General features: G+C 39.4%; 1 protein-coding gene across 1 annotated transcript; it reads right to left on the bottom strand.

Annotated features, from left to right (window-relative positions):
• Positions 1 to 8,889: 8,889 nt before the first annotated feature.
• On the bottom strand, positions 8,890 to 10,130 carry LOC101743218 (retinol dehydrogenase 14). The gene has a single exon (XM_038013022.2). The coding sequence runs from the start codon at positions 9,908 to 9,910 to the stop codon at positions 8,954 to 8,956; it is 957 nt and encodes a 318-aa protein (XP_037868950.1). The 5' UTR covers positions 9,911 to 10,130; the 3' UTR covers positions 8,890 to 8,953.
• Between the last annotated feature and the right edge of the window lie 3,870 nt (positions 10,131 to 14,000).

Raw genomic sequence — 14,000 nt, 5'->3', positions numbered from 1 at the left:
CTTGTCACTTGTGTTTTAGTTCTGAAGGTTAGATTCCTAGCCATACGTCTGTTTAGAATTTCTTTGTAAACTTCACAACCTTTATAATTAGCCGGATGTGCGCCTTGGCAAAGGGCGCATTTTGCTGGTGTATTGCGGTCCTTCTTTGGGCAATCCGCGGTTTTATGCCCCAGGCCACACTTCACGCATCGGTATGGTCTCATGCAATAATTTTTAGAGTGACCATATTGCTGGCACCTTTGACATTGTGGCAACGTGGTTCTTTTTTTTGGATCTTCGATTATAACTGACTGATGGTATATATATTTAATGTCTTTCACTGCGGCGTTGTTCGCTCCTGGTTCGATATTAATAAAGAATGTGGAAGTTGGTTTTTTGTCTGGTCCAAACTTAGAGTTTATAATTTCACCTTGGACTTTGTTTCCCGTCTTTTCGATTTCTTCTTTGATTGCACTGTGTGGAGTTGTATGGTGCAGGTGTTTGATGACTATTCTATAGCAGCGTTGGTCTTTTAAGTTGAAAGTATGCCCTATAAGGCCTTTTTTTCGAACTAAGGTGATGACGTTTTTGTATATTTCTGTGTCCACGCAGACTACTCTCAGTTGATTTCTATTGACAATCTTTATTGTAAAACAGTCTTTGTCTACTGTAGACTCCAGCAGCTCCACGAGTTTGTTGACATCTTCAACTCCATATAATATTATAGGAGGTGGCTTACTAGGTCGTTTTTCCATTGGCTCCTTCGTGGGTTCTTTAGAATCAAGTGGTAATTCGCTAAATCTATTGCTAGTTGTGATTTTTTCTGGTGAGGGTGACTGTAGTTTTTGTCTTTTTCTCTTTTGGTTTCTAATTCCAGGGATCCTTTGCCAGTCTGGTGGTTTTGGTACAAAAGTATCAGAACTACAGTCTTCTAATGCTGTGGTAGTTTCTAGCGGGGGAGTATTTCCCAGTGACGAGCATCTAGTTCTTGTGAACAGACTAGGATGAAAGGTCTGTTGAATATATCGTTTTCCAGTAGCATTCACTGGTACGGGAGCCTGGTTACCCACTCCTGCACAGTCTTCGGTAGCAGATTTCACACCATAAGGCCCGGGTACCTCATGGCGCCGGGGGTTAGCCGGATCGCATGACAAATCACATATTTCTTTTTCCATTATTCCATTAAAAAAGGGTGGGAGAATAGTAGCAGGTGTTCCCCATGTACCTGCCCTCGGTTTTTTTGAGGGTATTTAGTCACTCATGGCCTCCGATGGCCACATTGATGGGTTAATTGACCGCCGCCCATTACTCGGCGTTGATAAGTTTTATGGCCGACCTATTTAGATGTCCTGCATGTTTCGTCGTTTACGGCCAACCCTCCTCTTTTCTCATCCGGGCTTGGGACCGGCAATGGCAGAGTTAATGGGCTTATCTGAAGACATTTAAACATTATGGTGGCCTTTTGTAAGTTCTTCATATAATTTACACACGGTTTCATTAAATATTTTACACTTTATAAACATTTTTCTGAAAAAAGAAAACGAATTGTGTTATTTGTGGAATAATTATTTCATATCTGAAATTGTCCTGCCCTAGTGACCGTGCACACGCAATGCTAGTTGTTTAACATTAATATCCAGGTCGTATGATTTTAGCTCAGCTGTCAACTTTTCGGCTTAAAGTAATTTTAGCTTATCAAAATCATTTGGTTTACGTCAGACGTGGGTTGTTTCATGAAAATATATTCACGTTCAGTATAGTTCATCAATAATACTAGACATGAAATGTGAAATCTAAACAAGGGTATCCTGTAAACATTGATCTAGTTCAGTCTAACGTACATTGTACAGCAAACAAGGTATCGAATGGTATTGAGCGGTAACTGGGAGCAAACTCGACAGATTTTCAGCCCGTGTTAGCTGTGTACATGTTCTAAATTCCTATAGCATAACATAGCTATGAACGCAGTAGACTTATCATTAGCTATAGTGCCCCGCATGTCCAATCGCTCAATTGCGATATTTCGGACCTGTCATTTAGCTAAAGAATTCTAAAAAAGTACACATTTAAATTTAAAAAAAACGAACATATTACTGACACAGAGTCCATTTATTACTCGATCAACTTCTTGGATATTTGACACAAAGTATTTGTAAGGCTACACTCGTAATTAAAGGTAATTCAGTAGAATGAAAGTTCAAAGTAAACGATTTCGTTGCTGGCAACCTTAATTAAGATAGGATTTATTTTCTTCTATAAAGGTCACCTTGTAGTTCAGTTCTCAATTTCTAAGCTGACTGAGAGTTTTGAAATAAATCCAGACATAGCTTTTTGTATGAATTGTTTTTTTAATTTTCAACCAATTCGGCCGGCCGTAACGTAACGGCCGTCTGGTGTAGTGGTAAGTGACATGGTCACTACATAAGGGGGTCGCGGGTTCGAATCCCGCCAAGGGAAGATATTTGTATGATAAATATAAATGTCTTTTCCAGGGTTATGGATGTATATTAAATATATGTATGTAATAAAAATCTTACATTTATTTCCGTTATCTGGTACCTGTAACACAAGTTCTTTGCGAACTTATCACAGGACCAGTTAACGTGGCGTGTTTAAAAAAAAGGAATGCTGTTCAGTCAGAGAATCATCAGAGTTATCCTATTCTGATGTTGTTAGTGGTGCTACTCACTGTGAGCATATTTGTGACAGTTTTTAAAAGCTTCCTGATAATACTATTCTGAATCCACAAGGATATAAGTAGCATCTTGTCTTCCAGTTCTATGTGTTCCAGTTTATATTATTATTATTTATATTTACAGTCTATATTCAATATAATTGATACTCCGATTTTACTACCACCGAGTAACCAACCCTTATACGAGAATATCGTCGTGGCCTAAAGGATAAGAGGTCCGGTGCATTCGTGTTGAGCGATGCACCGATGTTGGAATCCCAGGCGGGTACCAATTTTTCTAATGAAATACATACTTAACAAATATTCTCGATTGATTCCACGGTGAAGAAATAACATCGTGTAATAAAAATCAAACCCACAAAATTATATTTTGCGTAATTACTGGTAGGACCTCTTGTGAGTACGCGCGGGTAGGTACCATCAACCTGCCTATTTCTACCGTGAAGCAGTAATGCGTTTCGGTCTAAAGGGTAGGGCAGCCGTTGTAACTATACTGAGATCTTAGAACTTATATCTCAAGGTGGGTGGCGCATTTACGTTGTAGATGTCTATGGGCTCCAGTAACCACTTAACACCAGGTGAGTTGTGAGGTCGTCCACCCGTCTAAGCAATAAAAAAAAGAGGCGTAAAATTATTTATCGGTCATAAACAACAACAAAAAAAAATTGTATTCTTACCAATAACATATATTATTAAATTAAATATTTCACACCACAAAATAAAGGCATTTAAATTATAAAGAATATTTGATACCTATTGGCCTGATATATTTTCGTGGGTGCGAAATTTACAATTTACAATTCCAAGTATTTTGACCCGTTTTGAGTGAAATTTCATTTTGAAATAACTTTTATTAAACGCCGCGTAGCTTCTAAGAGTCGTTTTAGTTAAATTATGTTTTCCCCCTCGTTGCCGAGCGCGATCTTTAAACAAGACGTCTTGCACGATTGCGTAATATTTAACAAATTTCAGTCGCGCAGAGAAGGTTGCTTCTCGTTGAAGCCCGAAGAAGTTCAAGTTAACTGTCAGTTCCAGAACTAGGTACGTACTCAGAAATGTTCTCGACCTAACGACCAACAGCATGGTTCCGTCTAAAATTATAAGTCAAACTTTATTAGGACTGTGTTTGGGTGCATAATATCTATTTAACAGGGCTTCGAGAGAGTGGGTTGTCGCATATGATTGTTGATACTGTTACGCCGGTAGCAGTAATGCCATCTATCGCTGAATAGTCGAACGAATATCGAAGGATCCAGAATGCCCGAGAATTACAACGCCATCTATTGTCAGATAGCGGAAACTACTACTAGAGATGTGTAGAATATTCTCGATAGTTCTAGGGATGAGGTATTGGCTATAAATGCGTTGTTGAGATGGCACGCAGACAGTCAGTAATCGGAACTACTCGAAGCGAAACAGCGAACATATCACCTGCAGCGAAGCGGAACAAGCAAATTGAGAGTTTTAAAGTGTTTATGAAGTGTTTAAGTGTTCTAAGTGTTGAATACAGTTTTTAGTTGTACTTTGGTGGAATTTTATTTATCCCGAACCACCTACGCGTAACAATACGTAAACCCATGAGAACAGGAATCCACGGAAAGCGTTGAGCTTTAGAAAAAGTGGAAATAAGTATACTGTAATGTTGATTTTTCACTATTTTAATAATACCGATGCTTAAATTACTAAAGCAATCGAGGATTGCAATAATAATTAGTGATTTAGAGCCAATAGGTTTGCGTGTGAGTACCACGGACGACTACTGTCAACAAGTGAATGAATGACACTAAACCTTAAGTGTATTCTTTCTCAGGATGACTTGACTTTCGCCCACCACAAACGCAACACCATTCAATTTTACCCACGCTGAATGAAAATTACTTATTATTATTCTGTTACAAAATATCAGAGTAATTTACCAACGATTACAACAAAACTAAAAAAATTGTCAATTTCAATTTTCTTTCTTTTTTTTTTAGATGCTACGTGCCTTTCTATTTATCTGCAGCCTTTAGTTCCTATAATACAAAGAAGCCTAGTTTGGGACTAGATTACCAACCTTAATTTGCCCCCGATTGTAAGTTTTAATACAGAATTAATGTTAATGTTATGTTACAGTTTACGCCTGGTTTTTGTTTAGAGAACTGATATATTAAATTTGTCGTGGACTAAGGTATGAGTCTGTCGTATAATGTAATCGTATCTAGAAAATCTCGCAGGTATCTTTTTTCTTCTCGGTCCTTGCTGGAGGCGTGGTCTCGCGGTTTGGTGAACCCGTCGGCCGATGTTCGCACTGTCGAGGCGGTGCGTCCTGTTTTGGGGACTGGGTGAAGCGCGTTTGAGGTTATCTCATCTTCCGGCTGACGCAGGTGCTCACTAGTGTTGTTTCGGCCGGTACCTATATCACGTCGGTCGGAGGGAAAGAACTATGGGTTGGCACCACTGTAACTACGACCAGGACACAGATCCACGTCTCACAAATAGGACCGAATTTGTTGCTACAGATCGTCGTGGCTACGATCCTCGGCAGCTATGAGTTCATCATCTCGCAAAACGAGGCAGCAGAGAGGGTTATCCGCCCCGATCCGTCGCCTCAGAACCGTGGGCAAGCGAAGGGTGGCTCAGGCACACTGATACGGTCACGGTCAAGGTAGGCAGTGCCATTCCCGTCATGGTTAAGAACTTAGGATCTTTTCCACTTGAGGATATCTCTGACAGGAATAATCCGAACCTCGATTGCCAATATTAGTTAGATTGGATAGGTACTACACTCAGGGATGCGGACTGTTTCTAACAACAAAGTATTTTTTTATTATAGTGATCTGCAGTTAAATATAAAATGCTTCCACGTTGACAGAGTAAGCGTAAAAAAACGAAAAATGATCACAATCTCTTTTCTACGGTTTTCATTTCTCTTCTTATTCAGTGCCAGTCTCTCAAACAGAAATAGGCTTTGCTTTACCTAAAAAAAAACATCCGCTGCATTTCCATAATATTTTGAGCTCATTTCGAAACGTGAAAAAGTCTCAATAACAAAATATAATGTGCTAAAAAACGAGCTATAAACCTCATGCAAATAAGATCGTTTACGGTGGCTGCTCGACATGAAAATTAGGCAAAAACCCTCCGCTTTCCATACGATGAAGCATATTTTTCAACGGGAACGTAATAAAAGGGAGCTTAGTGGATTAAAAACATCATATACTCGCCGGACGTAATTTTAACTATTCAAAATGCAACCGAATTTATTTAAGTAAATATTCTTGATTATTCAATTTCGAGGATTAACATTTTTCACATTTAAAATCTTGATTGACATTCGACTATTATTTTAAAGCTTAATTTCGTTTAATTATACTTATCTCTTTTATTCTGATTTGTGGCTTTGTTTATTTGTATGATTGTTAGTGCTTTACGCTCATCGCGTCCCAATTGAGTTGAAATTTAAAAAACTATACTTGAATATTCTTGAATATAAAATTACCACCAGTTATCTATCGACCTGCTATCAAACATTCTTATGGCACAAACTGCGAAACGGTCCGTTCCTGTTGAGCTGCAAAAAGGCCTTCCCAACAAAATATGCTAATCTTGTTAATTACAAACGGTCCTAGGCGGCGAGAAAAATACCTACTCGGATAGCGCGACTGACTTATGGACGACATTAATATTGTCCGCACTTCCAGTGGCGAACCGCCTATTTTCCTGCTTTTAAATCTGTTCTTATCGAATCACCGTTGAAACATTGTGAAGTGTGATGTATTATCCTTAAAAATATACGGGCTACATCACTTATTACTTTCAAAATAATGCATAAATCATTATTGATATTATAATATTATGCATACCTATTGCGTGCATCTACTTAGATGCTTAACCGGATAAACTGAAAGCCTATGCTATCCCTTACAGCTATTAGATTTAAAAACGAAGTTAAAGAGGTCGCCGTGGAAGATTTGCTTAGGTTCTTTTCTAAACTTCATTTTTTATAATTTCATTACAATAAGTCCAATTGTTTTTGTATCTTTTACAAAACTCAGAAACATTGGTTTTGAATACGAAAAAGTATGCGCATTTTTTCTTAAATAATATAAGTTTATAGTATGTGTGAATAAAGAGATGATTTACCTATGAAAGATATTAAGGCCATAATGCTATGGTAAAACTTTATACAATTTGTCATCTTAGAATTAACAACGACTAACGTTCTGAATTATTAAGGAATCCTATTAAATAGGTAAATAGGCGGTAGGCAGCGGCTTGGCTCTGCCCCTGGCATTGCTGAAGTCCATGGGCGACGGTAACCACTCACCATCAGGTGGGCCGTATGCTCGTCTGCCTATAAGGGCAATAAAAAAAAAATTGGTTTTAAATATTCTTCGATTTTTAATACAACATATCCTGGTGCAAATTTCAATATTGCAGTTTATAATTGACAAAATTTGAAATTTTATAGCTTGCCTCTAATTTTATTAACGTATTGCTTTTCATAGACTTTTCATTTAATGCTCTTTATTTTGTGCTCGTCATTTATACTGTTGTATAGAAAATTCTAACCTCCAAAACAACTAATTTAGTCATCTGGGTTCTAATTGTATTCGTTATTTTTTTAAACCAAACTCTTATGAATAGGCAATGAAAACACTAGCAACACACAATAGAAAATTAAATAAACGATTATTTAGGACAATGTCATTTTTCAATATTCTATAAATGAAAACTAATGTCCCTATATATTGAGTACGTTGTTCATACTGGAAAGCCGAATAATATACCTAAAAGATTATCCGACCAATTCAACCGTTAAATCACAGAAATTGATGGCATTGGCAACCATGAACTAAATTTGATTTAAAACTCCTAGAACCGACCCACGCTTTTCTGTAACTATAGTTACATGTATGAGAATACCAATTTGAGTTACTTGCGTACCACCATATAAGTGACACGCTTGCATGAATCACGAACAAACAAACAAAACTACGAATAACAATTGTAATAATATATTAGAAGACAATAGCCCAGACATAAATCACTGAAAACTGTTTCTAAAATTCGTTCAGCTACGCTAGAGATCAGCGTGCATAATCGCACAGACACAAGTCCAATTTCGATTGGTTTGCGAAAAACGGTAATAATATATTACTTAAAGAATTATCGAGACGTGATTCCGAACAATGCAATGGTAGCAATGCAAGTATCCACTCGCAAATCTCCACAAACAGAGAGGTGAGCTAGCACAAAGAGCACTACTGTAAATCAGATGTACCACGAAGGAGATTTATGCGCAAATAAACCGGCCACAGCGACGCTCCGCTATCGCGTCGAATTATTTCAATTTAACGCCAGCTATATACGAATATGTGCAGTATAAATTAATGAGAAGTGTAGACACTGACTATTGGTACACTCGTTAGTCTGCTGACCACAAATTAACTCGTAATCCAAAATTATGTAACACGCAAACAATTCCAATCAGCTTCGTTGTAGTTGTTCGGTTTCTACATAGCATAGTATGGGCAAGTGCGTGAACGATTTTGTAGAAAAAACACCGCTCCACGCTGTCATTATTTAGATGTAATCGCTATTCTGCCTATTTCTGCTGTCAATCAAAACAGTCATCTCTTTGAAGAGTGAGATACTACTTAATATAAAAAGTAGACTTCAAGCGCTTATCTCCCAAAGCGATTAGCAATCCGTAGTCAGTTTTATATTTCTAAGTCCGGTTGCCAATGAATACCAAGTGGACTCTGGACTCATCTGCCCATTTATTGCAATGATAATTAAGATTTCGCCACCAGCGCAATGTTCTACACATTCACGCTAAAATGACTTAACATCCCTAAACTAAAATTGTCTCTGCGTTATAGGTACCGGAAACCCACAGAAACCAAAACACCCGGACCTCTATTCATATATCTTGAGAAAAGACGCTTATTCCGACCGAAAACCCAACCCGGATATCGAGTAGAATAGCCACAGCTACTGACTACTTAATAACCACTGTTCAAATGTTTTGTCAATTTATTCGTTCCGCTTGGCCTGTCTTAAGCTACAACCAAATATTGACATTATAAATATAATATACTATAAATTATTGAAACTCATTAGCAAAGAAATACTTCACATAATCTACACTAACACTTAAAACCTCATAAGAAATATCTAAAAATAATTTATTCGTTGAAGGTTATTTTTTGTCGTAAACTTAAACACAATTGATACTTAAATTCATTTTTATTACTACGAACAGAACATCGATACGAAATCGAATATTTTAATCTAATTTTCTGATATCGTGAACTTCACTAATTTTTCTGATTCGTCCCAAAGCTTTTTTGCTTTTTCAACATCGAGAGATAGCTTCGAAGGCTTTGTTTCACAGCAATGACTGAAATATTTTCCACTAATATCTTGAATTTCTGGTGCTACTGACAAATAGATAGAAGTTTGAGACGCTTCCCATGCACTCTGGAACATAAAGCCTATTGATTTCGAAATTATCTTCTTCAAAATTTCACTGGGCACGTTTCTCATTAAGTTAGTAGCAGCTATACCCGGATGTAAGCAGTTCACAGTAACCCTAGACCCATTCAATCTACGACTCAATTCTAAAGTCATTAAGTTCAAGAACAATTTACTATTTGCATATACTAAATAGTCACTCCAGTATTTTTCCATATTCAAATTTTCAAAATCCAGTTCGCCGTATTTGTGCAACATAGAGGACACATTAATAATTCGACTCGGCTCGGATCTTCTTAGAAGTGGCAACAGAAGGCACGTTAATAAAAACGGAGCAAAATAATTAACTTGCATTCCAACATGTAATCCGTCCGCCGTTTTGTAATTGCCTAATCCACCGGCACCCGCATTGTTAATAAGAACGTCCAAACGTTTTTCGTTTCTGTCTATATCTTCACAAAAATTTCTAACGGACTCTAGCGATGAAAGATCTAACTGCTTACAAATAATATCTGTGTTACCACTAGCTTTAATCAATTCTTCTTTAACTATTTCAGCTTTGCGGACACTTCTACAAGCTAGTATAACTCGTGCACCTCTACAAGCCAAGTCTTTTGCTGTCTCAAAACCAATGCCACTGTTTCCTCCAGTCACTATAACTACTTTACCCACCATATGCGCACTCGACTTACATATTCCAAGCGTCAGTTTTTGATGCACCTTTACTAATAGCACTATAACTCCAATGACGGCTAATACCGTCCACCAAAACATATTTATTTAATTATAATATACTCGGTAACTTCTACACAGTCGAAATATATATCTCAGAAAGTCACACAAACACTGCTCAAGATAAGCCTCACACCATATCAATTTTATCATCGGATATAAGGCCTATGACACATTATTTTTTAATTCGGCTTATTGAACGCTGTCTCGTAGTTGTAATTCAAACGTCATACTATGTGTAAGAACACATATATACTGAACTTTAAATTTACGTCAGTCGTCAAGTTATATAATTTTTTGCTTGCTTCATAAAAATAAATAAAGCGCTTCTATAACATAGCAATGTTTCGTTAATACTTATATTCTACGATTTCATAAAGGAGATTATTTTTAGAAGTATTATTGTGTTTTAAACTTATGTATTTGGTAATTTTAGGTACAAATCATGTATTTAATTGATTTAAAAATATTTGTTTTAAGTGTAGGTAGTCAAAATTATTCTTATTTAAAAATTGCAGTACCACACTATTTTTTTTTTCGTTATATTTTTTTTTATTTATTGATTAGATGGGTGGAAGAGAGAGCTCACAGCCCACCTGGTGTTAAGTGGTTACTGAAGCCTATAGACATCCACAACGTAAATACCTTAAGATATAAGTTCTAAGGTCTCAAGTATAGTTACAACGGCTGCCCCACCCTTCAAACCGAAACGCGTTACTGCTTCACGGCAGAAATAGGCAGGGCAGTGGTACCCACCCGCGCGGACTCACAAGAGGTCCTACCACCAGTAATTACGCAAATTATAATTTTGCGGGTTTTATTTTTATTACACGATGTTATTCCTTCACCGTGGAAGTCAATCGTGACGACTTTTATCGAATAATCAGTTTCGATTAGCAAATAATGGTTATTTTTTAAGCCTTGTTTTTGCAATCGAATGTTGTGTCTTTCAATGGAAAATTACTAAATCCAAGGACATTTGTGAATGTTCGCGCGTTAATAATCTTTGAGGCGACGTACGGTGCTAGTGTCTGCGAGTCTAGATGACTGCGATGTGGACACGTTAGAGCACACGCTCTTTAATGTGGCATGAGAAGTCCAATACTAGATCTTCATCTGAGAAGCAGGATCAGAGTTATCGTGGCTACAATGATTTCGACGTATCCAAAATTTTGCAAGAGGCGTTAGAACATGATTTAATATATTTAGGGGCTACTCCGAACCAAATACACCTTAATAAAGTAAACACTTCGAAATTAAAGCACCCATATGGGTGTTTGAGTTAAACTAAAACAGGAAAAGGTTATAGGCTTTGTAGAAGCCAGTTCAGATATTTCGGAGGCCGTCACGTAGCACTATGGTAAAAAATAGCACTTTTGAATAACCCAAATGATTCTAGCAGATACTGCAAGAATACTGCGCAAGATACGCATCTCACATATCTTGTCAATGAATGATCAATTAATGCTTCAGAAAAATCTGGTAAGAAAAAGAGATAACTAACAATTTGAATGCTCGTTTAAAATCACAGGCACACATCTTAGCAAAACATGTTTAGGAAATAAAGAAAATTACCTTTGAGTAACCCAATAAACATAATTTTCTGTTGTCATCGTAAGTTAGTGGTACATAACATCATGGCTCGCTAAACATAATAGCCGCCCGTTCCATTAGACAAATGCCAATGTCTTGGTAATTTGACTCCCGGGATATATGTACATAAGAATTGTTCGTGTAGTTATCTTTAATTCAACTATCATTTTTGTTAACATTGTAAATTGAGTGGTCATGATAATAATATAAAATTCAAGTTTTATTTAAGTAGGTATTTCTCATCGTTTCGATGAATAAATTAAAATTTAGAACCTGCAAGAGTATTTGAATATATTTTTATTTGAAGCTACCTCTGTAGAGAGACAAATCTCTGTAAAGAGGTTACGTAAGATTGGCAACTTTTCAGAGAGACAACTATATTTTAGGTTCAGTTTACCCCTAAAATTCGCACGACTACAGCGATTTAGATTTCAGCAGATATTTTATCGCACATCTAGTACAATAGCATAAACCTAAACATCAGCCCGTTGAGTTTCTCGCCGGATCTTCTCAGCGGGCCGCGATTCCAATCCGGTAGTAAATTCCTGCTTGATCAGGATTCGGGGAGTAGTCAGCGGCGGCAACGATTAGGCGATTATCATGACGCATAGCCTTATCGAAGTATCGTTCCGACGCTGACTTCATGTATTTCCGAATTGATTGTGAAAGTGTCACCTTGTTCCGAAGGGACATTTTACTCCGCTTACAGATCATGGAGTAGAGTCTGCCGCGAGAATAAACGCGGCACGGTCGCGGACTGATTTTATATGCGGGCGAAATGTCATCGATGCATCCAGGGTAACGCCCAGGTACTTGACCTTCCTGGCCCAGGGTATGGGTTGTCTAAAGAGAGTAATCGGGGGTGTGAGATTCCTCCTCCTAATCCGGGAGGAAATCCGTGTGGAGCTTCCCCTCTGAAATAGCACTGCTACGGCTGCGCTCTGAAGCTTCTTCGGGATTAGGGACTTGTTTCTACTCGAATAGAAAACAGTCGTGTCGTCGGGGAATAAAGCTAACTGGGTCGGCGGCGACCGGGGAATATCGTTGACGAATAAGCTAAATAGGAGGGAGCCAAAGGACAGAGCCTTGCGGGACTCCAGCCGTAAGAGATCGCGGAGAGGAGCGGTTTCCCTCGACTCGATGTCGAAAAGAGCGGTTCGACAAGAAGTCCCGTATAGATGAGCACGAGACTATCCGGCACGCCCATGTTGAATAGTGTAAAAATCAAACCGTTGTGCCAGACTTTGTCGAACACTTTTGCGACGTCGAAAAAGAAAGTTTTTTTTTTTTTATGATTGAGAGATTACTGGTGGCCCGAAGGCCTTTCCAGTTTCACCAGGACAGGTGGGCGAGCAAAGGCTCAGCCAGGAGGGGTGGGATTTGCTAACAGCTGCCCGAGCGCCTCCGAAGGAGACCTAACAACTCAAGAGCAATTGCTTCGCGAATGAATCTACTACCGGATCGGAATCGCGACCCGCTGAGAAGATCCGGCGAGAAACTCAGCGGGCTGATGCATGGGCTAAGTTGCACGTCGTCCTCTTTGTCGAGTTCGACGAGTACGGTTACTGGGGTCCCTAAGCCTGCTCCTAGTATTAGAGCTGAAGGCATCTAATGCAAAGGTTATTGGATCTGATGGATGCGTAAGGACGTGTCTAGGGCGTCGACGGTGACTGGCTCCTGCATGATCAGGATTCGGTGAGTAGTCAGCGGCGGCAACGATAAGGCGATTATCATGACGCATAGCCTTATCGAAGTACCGTTCCGACGCTGACTTCATGTATTTCTGGATTGATAAAGGCCCAGGTCGTCGTGTAGGTCAACGTTCCTCACGAACCACGGAGCCCCGACGGCTAACCTGCAAAAGCGGGATTGTAGGGATTGGAGGGTGTCTATGTGTGTGCGGGCCGCGTGAGCGAACACCACACTCGCGTACGTCATGATGGGCCTTATGCAAGTTTTGTAAAGTGTCACCTTGTTCCGAAGAGACATTTTACTCCGCTTACAGATCATGGGATAGAGTCTGCCGAGAATGAATGCGGCACGGTCGCGGACTGTTTTTATGTGTGGGCGGAATGTCATGGATGCATCCAGAGTGACTCCCAGGTACTTAACCTTCCTGACCCAGGGTATAGGTTGGCCGAAGAGGGTGATCGGGGGAGTGATATTTCTCCTCCTAATGCGGGAGGAAATAAGCGGTGAGTTTCCCCTTTGAAATAACACTGCTGTGCTTTTCGCCGGGTTGATGTCTATGCGCCATTTTCGGAACCACTGTCCGAGGGCTAACGCTGCGGTCGGAGAGCAGGTCGCGGGGGAGGGACGAATCGCGGGGGAGGGGTGAGTTACGGAGAGAGTTGCAGCCGTGTTCGTGTACGGCAGCGGTTTAGCCCAGGCCGAGACGCTAGGCACCGTCGCGGGCACGAAGGCAGGCTTAGCCTTCGGCACAGAGGGTGCTGAGGCCTTGGTGTGAGGGCCGGAAGCTCGGATACGGTTTTGGCGGGCAACGGGTCGATTTATTTTTGGGGCTCGGGGGCATCCACGG

This window comes from Bombyx mori, chromosome 9, assembly GCF_030269925.1.
Source record: "Bombyx mori chromosome 9, ASM3026992v2".
Lineage (NCBI taxonomy): Eukaryota > Metazoa > Arthropoda > Insecta > Lepidoptera > Bombycidae > Bombyx > Bombyx mori.
This window is presented reverse-complemented; position numbering and strand designations above follow the sequence as displayed.